Here is a 17,160-nt window from a genome sequence, read left to right as displayed (position 1 = left end):
CAGCGTAGCCTGAGAGATTATTAAGCACAACCCCCCCTTGTATATTCAAGGTTAATTATCAGCCCTCAATAATATATTACAGAGGGCATGGGCTAACTTGTGCTATATATGTTACCATATAAATAATGTCAAAGCTTTGCTTTCAAATTTGTATCTGATATTTGGTATGTGAAGGCTGATGATTTCTTATGAAACTGCAGCTTTTCTTTTAAGTTTCTAATCTGTCTTCTTGATCTTCTTCCCAACCCAACCCAACCCCAACACCTAAATTCTTATTTTCATCCCCATTTATGTATGTCAAATTACACAACTTGTGCATTAGATAAATGAAATAAAACCCTATCTCTATTTTGGATGAAAATTTGGTGACACCAGAACATCTCATTACAGATTAAAATGCATGCTCGAATTGTCGAGCGGAATTACCACAGTAGTTGCAGCCCTCCCCCCTTCCCCTCTGCTTGGCACCAGGATCGAAACTCCAAGATTTCTTTCCTCCTGATGTAATTATTTTAAATAAAAAAAACAAAGGCATTCTCGAATTAGAGACAGAGGACAAGATTGAACGTGGCCCCATAATTAAACTAGAGCCACTCATTCAACTTAATTATTACACATAATTTAGATCAGAATCTAATCCCACATACCTAAACTTTGATGCCTATCTATTTGTATCTCATGTTTGTATCTCATGTGATACCATCCGTCCAAATTAAGGCTGCTGATTTGTTCACTTGGTGATTCAAAATTATTTGTGGTCTAAAACCCAAAAAAGAAAAAAAGTAAAAGCATTAAACTCAACAAATGATACAAAAAGAAAAAGAAAAAAGAGAGCCTGTTTTTCCAAATAGCATCTGAATCGTCTCTTTTTATAAATGGCATAAATCAAACATGCTGAAATCTTTCAAGACATGTGTTCCACTCTTTTTCCTTTTTTCTTTCTTTTATTTTTTGTGTGGTGGAAATTACCTCAGACAATTTCTGTCCAATTCCAAGTCCAAACCCTCTGCTCCAGATTGAAGATGTGGGTGAAGCAGAAACAGAAGCCAAAAGAAACCACAGATAAAGCTTTACATTAATGCCTCAAATCCCCTGCTTCTTTTATTATTTTTAATCTTCTTAGCACTTGTACACACACAAAATAAAGCAAAGCAACATTGTTCAAGAACTTTTCTCTAATTTGTGCTAAAAAATAACAGGGAAGGAGAAGGCCCAAAAACAAAAACAAAAGTACAGCTGAAATGCTTCCAAAGCCAAAAAAACTCATCTTAGTAAAAGACCCTCTGTAGAGTTGTTGTATATCTAATCAACAGAGCGGCAGAGAGGGCAAGTAGAATGGTTGTTGTCAAACCACTTCTCCAAGCAACCTTTGTGGAAGAAATGCTTGCAGGACAATTCACTCACCTCTTGCTCAGCTTCAAAACCACACAGACAAACACAACACTCCATTGCCCAACTGTTTGTTTTGGCCACCCGAGTATTGTTGGGCCTGCTGTTGCTGTGGCACAGAGACTTGAACTGGGAAATGGAGATTCTTCTCTCTCTTGCAATCATCTCTGCTGGGCACCCATCTTGGTTTTCCTCAAAACTCTGAGAATTCACATTGGCACCCATCACTTGGAGCACAGATCTTACCATGTTCTTTAACAGAGCCAATGACAAAACTGTGTTCATAACCAGCACTGGAAGCACACCCTCTGCTGCACTAGGAAAATTTGAGAGCCCCATTTGTGCTTCTCTGTTAATTTCTCAAGACACCCACAATTCCCCACAACCAGAGAACACCTCTCAGTTTCTGCAAAATCTATGGCACAACTCAGAGAGGCACCAAAAAAGGGGAAAGATGGGATGGGAAGTACGAATTGGCTTTCCCAAATGACAAGCCCAAAACCGCACACCTAGTATTAAAACCAACTTGGGCTTGCTGATAAATAGACCTAAAGGCTCATCCATAGCCACCAACATGTTAACCACAGTAGATGACGGATTTAACCATGGTTCATGACTCAAATGCAACACGTGGCGACACGTGGCGACACGTGTAAGGTTCTGTGAAAGGCTTAGATAGTGACTGGTTATTTTTGATATAATGGAGTGAAAAATAAAAATTAAAAGCTGACATTTTCACTGGCACAAAAAGGGTAAAATTGACGTCGCCACGTGTCCACGGAGCTTTTGGGAGGGCCAATGGGTTGGTGAGTTGTGGCAGGTTTTGCGACCTTCCAGTTGTTGCGTGGAAGTTTCTTGATTCCGGGGGGAGTAGCCGAGTGGAAGACCAATGATTTTGTGGAGGGACTCTGTCGGTATATCAATACATATCCTTTTATTTGTTTATATATATAAAAATAAATAATAAAAATAATATTATTATTAGTTTGAAAGTTTCTATATATAGTTTCCTTCCATATGTAGTCGGAACGTCTATCAAATATATATTGATATATCCCTCAAATAATCAATATCTTTCTATAGTATTTATGATTTGATATCTTCTTCTTCTCGGAACCAAGCGAGTGGTCCACGTTTTTATGCTCAAAAATCATCACCACTGCCCAAAAACAAACCTGATTCAATTATTGTTTGATAGATTTTGCTTGCTCACGGACAGTTGTAACGTGTTTCTAATTGTGTGCGCGATCTGAAATTCATTGCAGTGACAGTGAGCCATCGCATTCACTCCAGAATTTTGACACACATCACACCACAAAAATATCAGCCCACAAGTTGTCTGGTTCAGATTACTGAACATGTTTGTAATGCTCTAATCATACAATTATCCATGATGCTCTAATCATACAATTATCCATGCGCAGCGTGAGTAACTGTCTGTCAGACTTCCGGATTTAGGGTTTTAGCACGGATAACCGTTTTTAGCATTTCAGTAAGTTATTCTCAAGTGTATCTTGTATTAGGGTTCAAATAGATGTTGGCAGCTTGGTAATAGCTAGCTACTGTTAGAGAGGTGCTCAACGATTCGGTGGCTGAAATCCCACTATCAAGAGAGATTTTCATCTGAAACATGTGACCCAAAATACCAAAGAATTTTGCTGCACTTTTGCACGACCTTGATACGAAGACGCAAACAAATTTTATTTGCATCTTTTTCTTTGGATTTAGTGAGCTGTGACCACAGTTGTAGGCATTACGCGACAAGATCTGGTTCTTCATGAAACAAGAAGCCGCGTGAAATGAAGGTGGTCTTCAAATCCAATCCTCCCCTACATTTTGCCTGGCAAAACCTTTTCCCATGGTAACTAGCTAGCACATCTCTAGCTACAAGTCCACAACAACCCAGCTCCTTACATTTTACTTGGTTAAACTAATTACACTTACACCTGAAAAAATTACAATAATAAGATAAGAGAAGGGTTTTTCTACCTTAGCAGAATCGATCGGCTCTTTAAAATTCGAATTTATTGGTATATAGTATATGTTTAATTAACAAGCACATATCTCTAACAATAATATGTTGCACCCCACTCAAAGTAGAGGTCACTAAGCACTGAAACTCTAAAGGATTTAATTGACGTCGTGTTTTACTCGAGGCCTAAAACTGTGACTGTCAATTAATGAATATGGCGATTATAATGGATTTTACAAATTTATGTAAAACTCTAAGCGAGATAGAGGTCAAGATCATTGAGTGTATAGCAGCTCTGTCATCGTCGCTCTTCCTAATGGGTTGTCGAATTGGAAGGATCAACCCCGATGGCCTTAAAATACGCATTTTCCGCATTCGCTACGCGCATCTGGAACATCGTCCATTCCTTTCTGCACCTTTCCCTCACCTGGGACCAGTAAATATACAATAGTGCTATCAGCAAACTTATATATGCGTTTTACCAACAAACAGTTAAATATATTTGGTGTCCAAAAGATAACCCTTGTATCGTTAGAATAAGAAGCTCTACATACCCCTTGCCATGGTGCTTTTCCATTTTGCGTTTCACCCTACCGAAAGCCAAAAATGATTAAGTATTTCGTTCTATTATCTGAAAAAGTGTTTAATAAGGAAATGAGAAATGATAGAAAGTGCTATTTACCTGGCTTCCAAGTGAGGGAACGGTTTGATGAACAATCCACTGAGAATCTACAACTCCTATCTTCTCATGCGCAGGCTGTTTTCAAGAAAGAAAAAAATATTAACTTTGAGTTCCCTTGGAATCCCACCAGGAAGGATAGAACGTGGGTCACTCACCTCTACACATTTTCTCAGGGCAAAGTCAAGACCCCACCCATGGACCAAGTCATTCTGCAATCATCAAGTATTGCAATAATAAAATTAGGTAACAAGCCTACTAAATCAATTAAGGACACAAACAAGCGGTGATAACGAACAAGTTACAATATTTAATACCTGAATCATATGCCACACACAGCGCCAGGCACTTCTAGAAAATACTGGAGCCATGATTTCAACAAACCTGAATTAAAACAAGCGAACAAAAATGTCAGACAAAAGGGAAGTATAGGATCAAATCTTATACAAACAACACTTAAAATGCCCTCTTTAATATCTTAATGTCTTACGCTGCACATGGAGGCAGATGTGGGTCAGTGCACCAGCCAGGTTTTTCCACTGTTTGTCTGGAATAATTGGGAACAAGGATTACAAGATTATTCCCTAAATTTTAAACTAAATATAATAGAAATAAATTTCAGTTTAGGTCTCATGATTTACTTGTGCACTTCACGATCGCCTCTCCTCTTTGTCATCTGCCATGTTAAGCCTTTGTTGGGTTCCAAACCAGGCTGTGAAATCTCCAAGCCATGCTTCCTCACAAGTTTTATGTATCTGAAATTAGATTGCAAAGGGAGGCATAAGAAAGTTTTTTAGTAGGCTAATAAGTTCACTTAAAAGAATAACTTTGTAACCAACACTCACTCTTCTGCATTAAAATGCTCGACTCCCAGGTCTTCATCCCAGATAAATATGTAGTCATATGGGGCCACAATGTCAGGATGCAAAAATCGCTTGGCATACCACCTTTGACAAAAAATTTAAAGTCATAAACCAAGGAAACAATTCATTATTGAGGTACAGATAGTAGTTAGCAATTGTGCATACCATTTAGTCTGCTTACGGACACTAACATGTATAGCTCGCTTAGACCACTCAAACTCATCCCATTCAGTTGTTTGGCCATCGTAATGAAAAAGAAGAATTGTAAAGTTCTCTGAAAACTGTGAGAGAAACGTATTCAATGACACACGTCCACCTCAGAGATAGAGAGAGAGAGAGAGAGAGAGAGAGAGAGAGAGAGAGAGAGACCTTTTTCACTGCTGCATCAATATTCTTTTTCTGATTCAAACCCACAGTGAATGTTACAAGGTACCTTGGTTTGATGGTCAAGTCCTGCAATTGCCAACTTAAATGAATCACGGTGCAGTATATTGAAATCAGAAGTATCTTTATGCCTCCAAAAACAAAAATTCTACCCAAGAGGTAGATAAAAAAATAAAATAAAAAAAGAAGAAGAAGAAGAAATCAAATTATTCATAAAACATCACCAGGTACATGACAAAGGATATTATTTTTTTTCTGGAAGCCATATAAATTACCGAGTAACTCAAATCAGGATAACAGAGAACTCCATATCAAAAAATGGTTCCCTGAACACCAAATGCTAATGGAATCCATTAACACCATTCATTCTGCATTATCTTCAGTATATATTGGACCATTCCAGGCATTGTGGAAAGTCCAAATTGTGACTATGTTGATTGCATAAGTAACAGCAGAATACACACCTCACTGGGCTTGCCCCATAATCTGCGCAAGTAGAAGTCTGACTCAGCTGCAAGAATTCCTGGTGGTAGTCTTTCTGCACCTCTAGGATTTGACGGCACCCAAATCTGCAGGCAATGTAAACTTCAGATAAGTAATGCCTATATAACGAGAATTTGGAATGCCAGAAGAGGAAGCTGTGAACTATATTGGAAATGATACTCATATTTTCAGCAATTATCAGGCCTCTCCTCATAGTAAAACAACATGAAAACGAAGCAAAATAGTCCCAGCATGCAAGTACAAGATTGCATATATGATTCAGTGATTACATGAAGCCACCTCATCTTACAAGGAATATAAAAGTAATGAGAGAAGATTGTGAACAATATCAGGTAAATGAAACCCCTTCTTTCTCAATCTGTCTCTTCTCCAAATCATATCAATGAGAGCGGGTTCAGTTGAGAATCATGGCTCCCACACTATAATCCAAGAACTACAACAATTAACCTTGGAAAGATTTACTTCTATTTTAAGGAAGTCCTTATTGAGCTTAATGGAATGATGATCAAACGATCAATACTATTAAACCAGATCATCTCCAGTTGGGACTGACCAAAAATGATACTTTCCCTCCTGTTTGACCAAAATCAAAAGCCAATTTAGGTACTGTAGTAGAACAGCGCAAGAACCTCAAATGCATTTATTGAACTGGTTCTGGATTTGAATTACGAAGTAGCTAAGATTCAATGCACCCCTTAGTAACATACAGAGTTAACAGTGATGTAAAACCTGTCATTTCGGAATTTCCACTACTGCTAACATCAGGGAGAGGAGGTATACCCTTGCTGTACCATTTGAACTCTGAGCTTTAGTTGAGCTATCATTACTCCTCGTAGAAGACCAAGCATTTAGAATTGTTTGCCTGGAGATGTCTGATTTCTGGTCCTCATTGTACGACAGATCAACATTTGGAAGAAGGCTGGATGAGAGGTTCAGCTGTCAAATTTTACACACATTAATTATGTTTCATCATCTAGGTAAGTATTAAAGCAAAGCGTAACAGATACCCATAAAAAAATTAGTGCACCTTTGTTAATGACAAGGTTGGAAAGGATACACCTATCAAGAATCCAAAAACTACTCCTACAAAAGTTGTCACAATAAGCCTCATAGTCTCGTTTGGTTTTCTACCACCTGCACTGCAGCCAACAAGATGCAAATGCAGTTAGAGAAGATCAGGTCTCTAAAATAAATATAAAGAGCAACAAAAGTTAGCTCATTCCGATGAAAATAGACTGTCACAAAATTTAACCTGCGTGAAAGGGTTCCCATGTTATTTACAAGCTTCTGACTATAAATTCACGGAAAAATGAACTGCAAGTAGAAAGCGATAGCTGATCTGCATTATTTAACAGGTTTTCAGTTGAGAATTCCCCTTAAAAGAAATGATGACCCTCATGAAGGAACACAACAATTTAAGCAAGACTCTACAACTCAGTAATACAAGATTATACAACTACGAGAATGACCTGAACATTTGTTTCTATCAAAACAACATAAATCAGGGTTGACAAAATCGTAAAAGTAGATGGGTATAGCACTTACAACTCACAACCCAAAGCTGCTAACCTAACATTATTGATTATACTATGAAAAGGTTAAGGAGCTCCCGTAAGATATTTTCTCTATATCTCTCTCAATAACAACATTTCACCTTTCCCTGTGCTTCAAATCGAACCTGCAGAATACATGGACCATTTAACAGCAGAAACAGCATACTTATACTCAGACCTTTTTGAATAGGCATTCTTCAAACGCAATATAGAGAAACAACAAGCAAGAAATCATGTGCTCGTTCATCTTTGCCCTCTACAAGAACTCTGCCGAGAAAGAAGCAACCATGTGCTACCATTTGACAATCAGTAGCTAAAACAAAGTCACAAATCAAACACCCATTCAAAAACCTCCACGGTAAAGTAGACCACGTGTTCCCTTTGAATTAACACCCAAACTACATAACAAAGACCCACTTCCTCCCCCACTGTTATAATTAGGACAGACAAGCAGCTGGGCTTGCTTAATTTCAAAGATAAAGAACACAACGACCAAAAGCATAAACCCGATCACTAAGTTAGCTCACATAATCAAACATATGCAATGTACTCATCAAGCCTTTCCGATCAAACATCTCTTACCTTAAAAATTAAATATAAAACTCCACGACCAAAACCGCAAACGAAACAGTATAAGGATCTAGCAAATTCGTAAATAGCGAAACAAAATAAATTATAATAAAAAATTGATATCTCGGATTGCTTAAAGCTGTGGCAATCAAACCAATTCAAGCTGAAAATAAACGCAGAAAAAAAAAAATCAAATGCAAATATCAGAAGCTAAACAACCAATCGAGCTCAGCTGAGCAGCACTCTACCTCTCTCCTTTTTTTCTTTCTTTCTTTTTTAATCTCAGTATCCAAACAGAAGCGTAACAAGTGAATCAGAGAAATTGAAAAAGAACAAAACTGACCTCATATAGTTGAATAGCTAAGCAAGATCTGCTGTAGAGAAAAGTGGTTCAGAAGCTGAGAATCACGCGAAAAAGCACTTGCAGGACTTGGTGATCTCGGGGCACAATTAGCGTGAGAGAAATAATAAAAAGATGTTAAAAAATAAGAAAAAACGCAACGCAGCAATTTCAGTTTGAGAGCAAGAAAACTATGATTTTGTGATTTTGCAGAGGGTTGCGTTGTTTGTGTGTGTGTTTGGCTTTGGGCCTTTGGCAGTGACGATTTGTATTGTTGTATGTGAAATGATGAGAGAGCTGGGAGACTTGGCTGGACTCGGGAGGGAAACACAAGGAGAGAAATATGGGGATTTTATATTTATCTCTCCAGAGATCTCAAATTAAATTCAATAAGTAAGAAAAACGGATCGCGAATTACCAACCTAACTTATTTTCAAAATGGATTTTATTAGGATTTTGACCTTAACCAGACTCGTGATCCCTCCTTAATTGGTAACCCACTTATATTTATTATTATCATTTCCATAAGCAAAATGCAACGGCTTTTTAGTGCTTTTGCTTTTTCGACTTTTCTTCTTGTTTTTGTTGTTGTTTCTTCAGAATAAGCGATGATTTTTTTACTCATAAACAAACAAAAGTATAAAACAATAATGTATTGATTATGAATAAATCTTCCTGAGTGATTAAATTGAACCAAAGAGAATCACGCAATACCTAAAGATGATTAAAATTCTCGATTCAGCAACTAGAAGCAAATGTACTAGGTTTTTTTGTTTTTTGTTTTTTTTCTGTTAATGCTGGGTTTTTGTATTTGCTTTTATGTTTTGAATTTGTAAAGAAAATTGTAGGAAGGAGGTCAAGTCTATTGTGTCCTGCCTTTGCAGAATTGCAGTCAACGAATAAAGGAAACCAAATTAATTTAGGATAATTTTTTTTACCAAAAAAACAGAACTGTAAATTTTTTTTGCCAATCATTGCCGGTCTAAAATTAGAGTAATCAATAACCTCGAACTATATTTCCGTATTATGTATTGATGAAACACTTAATTTTAATTTTATATTATCTCTTTCGATTATTTATTTCGAGAAAATGAGTTAGCTATTGGCAGTTATTCGATTATAACTGTCTGTAATTTTTTTTTTGTTTCACAAAATACTTGTATAAATTCCAAATATTATGAAGAAAAAAAAATATTTCAACAAAACTCTGCCCCAAAAAAATAAAACAAAATGGGTAATTATGGTTAGCTTTTTTTTTTTTTTTTTCCTTCCTTTGTACCCACCAACTCATAAACTTAAAAAGGAAAAAAAAATTAATGTAGGATTATATACCAATACTATCATTTCCTACCACACTCTCACTAGCTAGTAGAAAGGTTCAAGGATTGGAGATTCTAGAGACATTTTAAGTAATTTTTTTTAGGAATAAATAAATAGGATTATATTGCTGACATTTTTTCAAATATAAGTGCCTATAAACGATGCACTAAAAATTATACCATTTCAAATAAGAATATAGCATTTTGTTTCAACTTTTTCTTTTACCTTATTAATAACTAGCTTCTCTGCACGCGATTCAGGGTTGAGAGAGGTTTTTTAAAAAAATAATTTAAAAAAAAATGGGTATTTGTGTTTCATAAAAATAGAATTCATTATATGTTTTTTCTTTTCATTTTAATTTTTTTAATATGAAAAAATGTGAATTTATTATATTATCCTCATTTAATTAATAATTTCAATTCTTAATGTTTGTATTAATCAATGACATTTTCTGATATTTTGAATGTTTACCATTATCTGTTTTTTGCTTTATATAGATGAGAATTTTTTATATATAAAAAAACAAATCTTAATAACAACCATATAAACCGTTTCATAAGACAATTAATTAATTAATCAGGGAATCAGAATTTTTTCGGAGATACAGTCGACGTGCGATTTTATGAGGCTGCCTAAATCATTGACTATCCCCGTCCATAGATTTCCACATTCATGGAGACCATCAGACGGTAGAGAAGATTCAAAGAGGCATAGGAAGCAGTCATTCACCATACTTTGGTTGACTTTGAAGTTTGACCCGTCCAATAAGAGTAGCCTCATGTCTAGGGCTGCCCCGGAATTAACGTTTGAGGGCCAGCCAATCCACAAGTGGGCCCTCCACCTCCGGCCATTTTGGTTTGGTGCTTCAACGCGGTAACCAAATACTATTTAGAGGGGCCCACAACGACATGTTCGGAAATGCTTTAGCCACATCATCTATATAGCTATATATATAAACTAAAAAAAAAGAATGGTAAAACATTCAAAATATCAAAAAATATCATCGATTAATCCACATATTAAGAATTAAAATTATTAATTAAATAAAGATATTATGGTAAATTCACACATTTTCATATTTAAAAAAATAAAATTAAAAGAAAAAAAATCAGATAATAAATTCTATTTTTATGAAGCTCAACTACTCATTATATTTTTTAATTCATTTTTTTTATAATAAAAAACCTCTCACATGTGCGGAAGTGTGTGTGGAGAGGCTAATTTTAATAAAACAGTATAATACATTCATCAAGTTTTATTAATTCAAAAAGGAAAAAAACTTAGGGTTTGTTTGATAAACATTTCATTTTTATTTTTTTTATGAAAATTGAAAACTTGTTTGGTAACAGTTTTTGTTTTCAGTTTTTTTTTTAAGGGAAAACGAGTTCTCAAAATCACCCTTATTTTTTAAAACATGTTTGGTAACAATTTCAGTTTTTTTTTTTTTTATGCTTCTTTTTCATTCAACAATTTTACATCACCACCATACATATAATGCACTCCAATTAACAAAATTCGGTATTTGAGACCTCTCAACTTGGACCATTCCTCTCGACTCTTGCGTTTGGCTGCAGACCCATGCAAAGCCTCGAGACCTCCATATCCAAAATTCACAACAAAAAAATCATCCTAACTCCAAAAAACGCATTGAAAAATACTAAGAACTCTTTGAAGCATGCATTTTCATTATATGATCTCAAAATCACAATTTGACCCCAAAAAATTGAAAATTGAAATCAGTTACCGAACAACTTTTAAATAGTTTTTTGTTTTCACTTTAAAAAAAAAATGAAAACTGAAAATTAGAAACTAGAAATTGGAAACTAAAATGGTTATTAAATGGGATCTTAATTATTGTTGACTAATTGATAGTTACAAAAGATGTTTGGTCTAAATTATTTGGATCTAAACAAAGTTAATATGAAATTACATTGCTTGCAAAGTAAAGAATTTTAATGTGTCAAAGAGAATGCCATGGAAAGAGTATCAATCATTCCTTCCTATTCAGATAAGGAAGATAGAATTTATTGGCCAACAACTCTATATGACCACGACATAATTGGCATATCATTTCTCACAATTTATATAAAATTTGAGAAATAAATGAACAAAATATATACAGGTATGTAGCTTAAGTGTTTAAGAGCAGTTATCACTATACTTGAGATTTTGTGTTCGAATAATCCATCCTCAAATATCACTTGTATAAAAAATGAACAAAAATTTGTTAAAAGAAGAAAAGGGTTAATTTGTATAATGAAACCAATTCTATGATTCTTTTTATTTGAAAGAAAAGCCAAGTAACCAAATCCTCCGAGCAATGAGATGGATTTGACGCGTTTAGGCGTTGGGCAGTCGTGCACCAATGTGGTGGGGTTTGGGGTTTGGCTGCCGGTGTAGTGTAGGGTCCTTTGTCATGATGAGTAAGCTCACGGACAAGGACAGCGAAGAACTTTGGAGTTAAACATTGTTTCGTTTTAAAATGATTGCATGATTGTTTTAAGGATTGAATGGTTCGCATCCTCTTTTGAAAAACCAAATCTCAAATATTAGTTGTGTATAAGTTCATGATTTCTTAAAAATCCTTAAACTCATGAGTATTCGATCGATCCTTAAAAATTCTTATCAAGTTAGGCCATCCACTGATTAGTCGAGAGGCCACAAATGGAGGAAACTGGCTATGTGGGCCAATTCAATACTGTCCCTGTGGGTTTGATGGAGTTGGTTAATGACCCAAACAACCAGGTTTGTAGCACACACACAGAGACTTGACTTTTTTTTTAATATTTAATTTAATTTCAAATGATATGACCAAATGTTTCATTACAATATGTAAACGATGCGTCATAACCAAATCTAAACCCAGAAACTAAAATACAAAAAAGAAAAATAACCCCTCCATCAATTTAGGAAAGGTATATTGATGAAGTGATGAATACAAGTAGACACGCTCAATAAACGAAGTCTGTAAGTCATTGTAGCCAGTAAGTTTTTAAGCTACGTAAAAACTTTTACATATGAGTGATGGAATTATGAAACAACAGTTGGTCCATATATGCGCCTTCCAATAGCCCTATTTCAGCTTATTTCTGTACAAGAGTTTTCATGTTGTGGAAAGGGAAGTAAAATCTATACACAACTTCCTCGAAATTGCAAATTTTAGATGCATCATCAATGAAACTTTTTCCAAATTCTACCACCTCATTCTCGCAAATCATCAGATAGAGGCAGGATTAATTCTCTATTCCATACAAGTACAACAATCTTACCGCGGACAGTTTCAATTCTTGCTACGCAGCTACGCCTCCTGAGCAGGGCCATTAATCCTGGATAATTCCATGATACAAGGAAGCCAGAGTTCTACTCGCGTTCCACCTGCTCCAAGGGGAGCATCTGCGGTTCGGGGTGATATGACACGGACAACACAGCCATAACTTTCGAGTATCTCACGAGCAACAGTCAGTCCAGCAACAAAATTCCATGTCATGTTGTCTTCAACCATATTTTCTGATAAGAGATCAGCTCCAAAAGGAGTGAGAGAATGCATCTGCGTCTGAAGAAAAATACACCAACAATACAATAAATCTATGACCAACAGTACATGGTGAGTGACAAATCATGAATAGCAGAAAACTTAATTCTCTAATTTGTATTGTATATAGAAGACAAAGTTAGCATAGTTCAAAGTTTGCAACTATTACCATATAGTGCATATCAGGCCCATCATCATCAATTACTACAAGAACACCACCTGCCGGTGCTCCGGTAGACACAATTTCTACCTTTCCCCCAGTATGCGTACGCAATAATGCACTCTCAATTAAATTGCTCAGAGCCTGTCGCAAAGCAGGTTCTTCTACAGCAACTTGCAATGATGTCCCAAGTTCATTCAGTTCTACTACACGCTGCTGGTTTTGAGCAAGAGGTCTTACAGCTTCAACCAAATCTGCCAGTATATCAGAAACATTGCATGGTCTTCCTGACATAATTGACAGGCGTTAGCAAAATAAAATTGCATGTTTTAAAAACTCTCGTGCCAAGCGAAGGAGCCGTATGCAGTCATGAAAACTGTAGTGAAATACACAGTTTTATTTTATTTTTCATTTTCTTTGCAATCCGAAGTGATGAATCTCAGAATTTATAACCTACCTAATTCCATGTTGCTGTAAAGGAGCAAGGGCTAGAGGAGGCATGGGCATCTCCATATCCTTGGCTCCAGCATTTAGAGAAAGTTGTTCACCTGGAACTTGCATCTTAATGCTGGAACTATCCTTGGGAAGGTTATTCAATAACTGATGCTTCCCTAAGTCAGGATAGGAATATGTTGAATCATGTTCACCGTAGCGCATGATACTAGCCTAGAAAAATCACATGAAAAAGTCAGTGTCTCTAGCCCATAGAGAGAATAATATAGAAGAACTTAAAAAATTTAAAGTTATTATCAGTCTCAGGGTCAAAGAATATATTGAACATGCATATCTCAGGATAAGTTAAAAAGGCATACAACAGTAGGGCCAGTGTCCTAAAAATGGCAAAATGAATACTTGAAAACTGCTTATAAACAGACTACGACTCTTTGAAGAAAGTATAAGAAGCCTTAGTGACATGAGAATTTATACATATATATATAAGTCTGGGTCAAGTAAAAAGAGAGAGAGGGAGAGAGAGAGAGAGAGAGAGAGAGATTAAGTGCCTTGGTTAAGTAAACAGCATCCTGGAGTTGCTGAAGGGTATCTTTCATATGGTCACCTTGCACCCGTATATCTTCAACAATGTCATAAGAAATCTGCATAAGCATATAATTCCAATGTAAATATAGGACATAAAATGAATATCGGCAAGCTAAAAATTAAAATAAGTTATATAAGAAGGCAAACCTCACTTCTCTTCATATGCATGGATAACATTTTACTTAAAGTTTGAAGGCTAGAAAGAGGACCACGAATCTGGGAGAACACACGACAATAGGAAAATTACAATCACTCCATAAGAACATACAAATCCCAAATCGCAAATGCAACAACAGTTGTCTTACTTGTTCAACCAGACTACTCATCCTGACATTGTTCTGCCAAGATGATTGCTGGAGGAGCATAGCTTTCTGCAAAAGAGGTAAGCATTTCTCTAAGAAATTAAGATAAATGGACTTTAAAAGAAAAAAAGTAGTCATGCCCGCATTATTTCACAGTTAATACTGCATTCTGACTGTATAGCACACACTACCTGATCCATAACATATGCCATCGCTAAAGACCGAGAAATGTTGATAGCATTTGATCTCTGCTCAGCACTAAACTTGGACATTGTTAATAATGGCTCTGGTTGATCCTCCAGATTCTGAGTATCCCAAGATTTGATATTGGAGCTCGGAGGCAAAGCATAGGCTTCCTCAGGAGTCAAGCGGTGAATCAAATCACATCCCTCACACTGAACTTTCCCGCCAGGTGGCGGCATTTCCATCCTGGGAAATTCAGCAACCAAGAAGCCCACCACAAAGGGGTGCTTCACCATGGGGAAAACCGCAGCTTTGCACTCGGCTATAACTTCCACCTACAAAATTCAATTTCCAACTGAATATACTCAGTAACAATGTACATTATCAATCAACAACTAAAATAAAGTCTAAAACCAAAAAAATCAGTCATCTACTTTGTGATTGGAAAGCACTGCTTCGGCGGCGCGAAAACCAGTGGCAACACTGAAACTGCCAACTAATATCACAATGTCTGATGACTTTGCTCCTGGATGGCAAGTTACTCGACGAAGCTCCAATCGGTCCATCACATAACTACCAGCTGGCCTTACATACACCTATACATATATATAATTCAAAATTAATAATACAAAAACAGCACTAGCTAATTTGGGAATGTAATTAATGAACGATATTATCTTCTTTTCCATAAACTGACCGAGAGGAGAGCATCGGGATCGACGATTCGGCGAAAGATGTCCAACTGTTGAATACAGAGTCTCTGGAAATCGGGGCTGGGGAGTACGATGCCTCTCTTCTGTTCCTTTTCGATTCTCTGTATGAAGTCAACGGGGGAGGTGGAGGCTCTGCGAATGGCGGAGGCGACGGCGGAGGCAGAGGGGACCATGGAATTCGCTTCGGGTTCGCCATCGGAGGCAGAGTGAGTGACGTGGCGGATGGTCTGGGGGGGGCTTGGGTTAGGGTTTTGGAGGGAGGAGGGTGAGAAGGCGTTGGTGATCAGGAGGTCATGGGGTCTGTGAGCGGAGGTGGCGTTGGGTTTGACGGAGGCGGGGAGTTTGTGGCAAATAGAGGGAAAGAGGAGCGTAGAAGTGGAAATTGATGGGTGTTGGTGAGTGGTTGCAGAGAGAAGAAGCATTTGGAGAAGGAGGAGGAGGAAGCTGCGCTGAGTTCAGTGGAGCGAGTCAGAGTGAGTGGACGGAGGTAAGAGTCAATCTGCCGATAAATGCAACTGATTTTCCGTTGAGGCTTAAGCTAAGCAGGCAAACCGACAAAGTAGCCTAGCCGAAATTACTGAATGCCATTTTCCTTCAAACGACACCGTTCCACATCCCACATTTTTTTTAATAGCTTTTCTGGTTGAAGACTGCGTCCCACTTGGCGCTACGCTGTTCAAATAAAAGCCTTTATCCAATTTTTTTGGTTTAAACCTTTATCCTCCTTTTCGTCTTCATGGTTAAGAATTTATTAAAGCTTTTCGTATGATTTTTTAAAATACAAGCTGTAGTTTAAGTTACTTTAATTTCGGTGCAAGAAACGGTCTACTTACTGGCACTATCGAGGTCGAGTTCGGAAGTCTGGGTATCCAAGCCCCCCACCTCTTTTGTGCATATCTAAAATTGTGACGGTCTTCTCTGTCATCCTCGAGCCTCCACATAGCTTGCGCTGTTTGAAGATGGCCATGACTCTCTTATTCTGGATTGTCGTACCATTCCCATTTCGTGGGGCTCTTTCTTGTAGCAGCTTGTATGAGTTTTATTTTTATGGCTTTACATGCACTTCTGTTCTATCGCATGGTTATGTTTTTTCCTAGTTCTTTGAGTTGTAATCTGTTTGGTTTGCTCTCCTGCTATTGAAAGCTTCTTATTGACCAAAAAAAAAAAAATGTAGTCAATTGTCTTAACTCAAATATAAATATTTCAATGTGGTAGCAACTGCCGTATGGTCCAAAAGATCGGGTCTATATATATATATATATCAATTTTAAGTGATGAATTGATTTATTTATATTCTGCACCTTACTTGATTGAACTTTCATCTGTATTTAAAAAGTAATTTAATGATGAATTTTATTCATTTTAATATATTTTAATCGATAAGTTGATTTACTTATATCGAAATTTAGAGAAAACCCCAAAGGAAACAAGCAGCTTTCAAAAAAACCCAAAATATTTTCAAAATGGCACGAAAGCCCTTTATCTTGAATAACAAAGACATGCAAGCCCTAGGTCTCTCTTCTCCACAAAAAACGACAGCAACCTGTGAAATCCTTGTCTTTTTCAGCAGCAGCAGCAGCAACAGTGTAGCAGTCCATAATTTTAAACTTTGTTTGCTTGTACAATCGTCATGTGAATTCTTTGGCTTGTATAGTGTG

The 17,160-nt window shown here is 36.7% G+C and overlaps 3 protein-coding genes across 11 annotated transcripts; all 3 read right to left on the bottom strand.

Moving 5' to 3' along the window:
• Positions 1–1,075: 1,075 nt before the first annotated feature.
• LOC103321837 (RING/U-box superfamily protein) lies at positions 1,076–1,909 on the bottom strand. Its single transcript, XM_008223681.2, has one exon. It carries the CDS (start codon positions 1,726–1,728, stop codon positions 1,303–1,305), a length of 426 nt encoding a protein of 141 aa, XP_008221903.2. The 5' UTR covers positions 1,729–1,909; the 3' UTR covers positions 1,076–1,302.
• A 1,485-nt stretch (positions 1,910–3,394) lies between these two features.
• On the bottom strand, positions 3,395–8,739 carry LOC103321836 (lysine ketoglutarate reductase trans-splicing protein (DUF707)). Of its 9 annotated transcripts, XM_089044343.1 has the most exons (16): positions 8,258–8,585; positions 7,337–7,469; positions 7,044–7,130; positions 6,819–6,925; positions 6,572–6,727; positions 5,752–5,856; positions 5,273–5,356; positions 5,069–5,184; positions 4,886–4,987; positions 4,682–4,795; positions 4,531–4,587; positions 4,358–4,424; positions 4,199–4,252; positions 4,044–4,118; positions 3,916–3,951; positions 3,395–3,788 (listed from the first exon to the last, which is right to left on the bottom strand). In XM_089044343.1, exons 4-16 carry the CDS (start codon positions 6,900–6,902, stop codon positions 3,675–3,677), a joined length of 1,164 nt encoding a protein of 387 aa, XP_088900469.1. In that variant the 5' UTR covers positions 6,903–6,925; positions 7,044–7,130; positions 7,337–7,469; positions 8,258–8,585; the 3' UTR covers positions 3,395–3,674. The 9 variants fall into 9 exon arrangements, with proteins under 9 accessions (XP_088900469.1, XP_008221898.1, XP_088900468.1 ...); XM_008223676.3 differs by lacking the exon at positions 7,337–7,469 and having other exon boundaries at positions 6,819–6,930; positions 8,258–8,739; XM_089044342.1 differs by lacking the exon at positions 7,337–7,469 and having other exon boundaries at positions 8,258–8,739.
• A 3,790-nt stretch (positions 8,740–12,529) lies between these two features.
• On the bottom strand, positions 12,530–16,042 carry CSK (chloroplast sensor kinase). The gene is made up of 9 exons (XM_008223675.2): positions 15,487–16,042; positions 15,224–15,385; positions 14,798–15,124; positions 14,610–14,675; positions 14,452–14,520; positions 14,268–14,360; positions 13,724–13,932; positions 13,276–13,549; positions 12,530–13,127 (listed from the first exon to the last, which is right to left on the bottom strand). Exons 1-9 carry the CDS (start codon positions 15,922–15,924, stop codon positions 12,873–12,875), a joined length of 1,893 nt encoding a protein of 630 aa, XP_008221897.3. The 5' UTR covers positions 15,925–16,042; the 3' UTR covers positions 12,530–12,872.
• Between the last annotated feature and the right edge of the window lie 1,118 nt (positions 16,043–17,160).

Source organism: Prunus mume, linkage group LG2, assembly GCF_029339155.1.
Source record: "Prunus mume cultivar Tortuosa linkage group LG2, ASM2933915v1, whole genome shotgun sequence".
Classification (NCBI taxonomy): domain Eukaryota; kingdom Viridiplantae; phylum Streptophyta; class Magnoliopsida; order Rosales; family Rosaceae; genus Prunus; species Prunus mume.
This window is presented reverse-complemented; position numbering and strand designations above follow the sequence as displayed.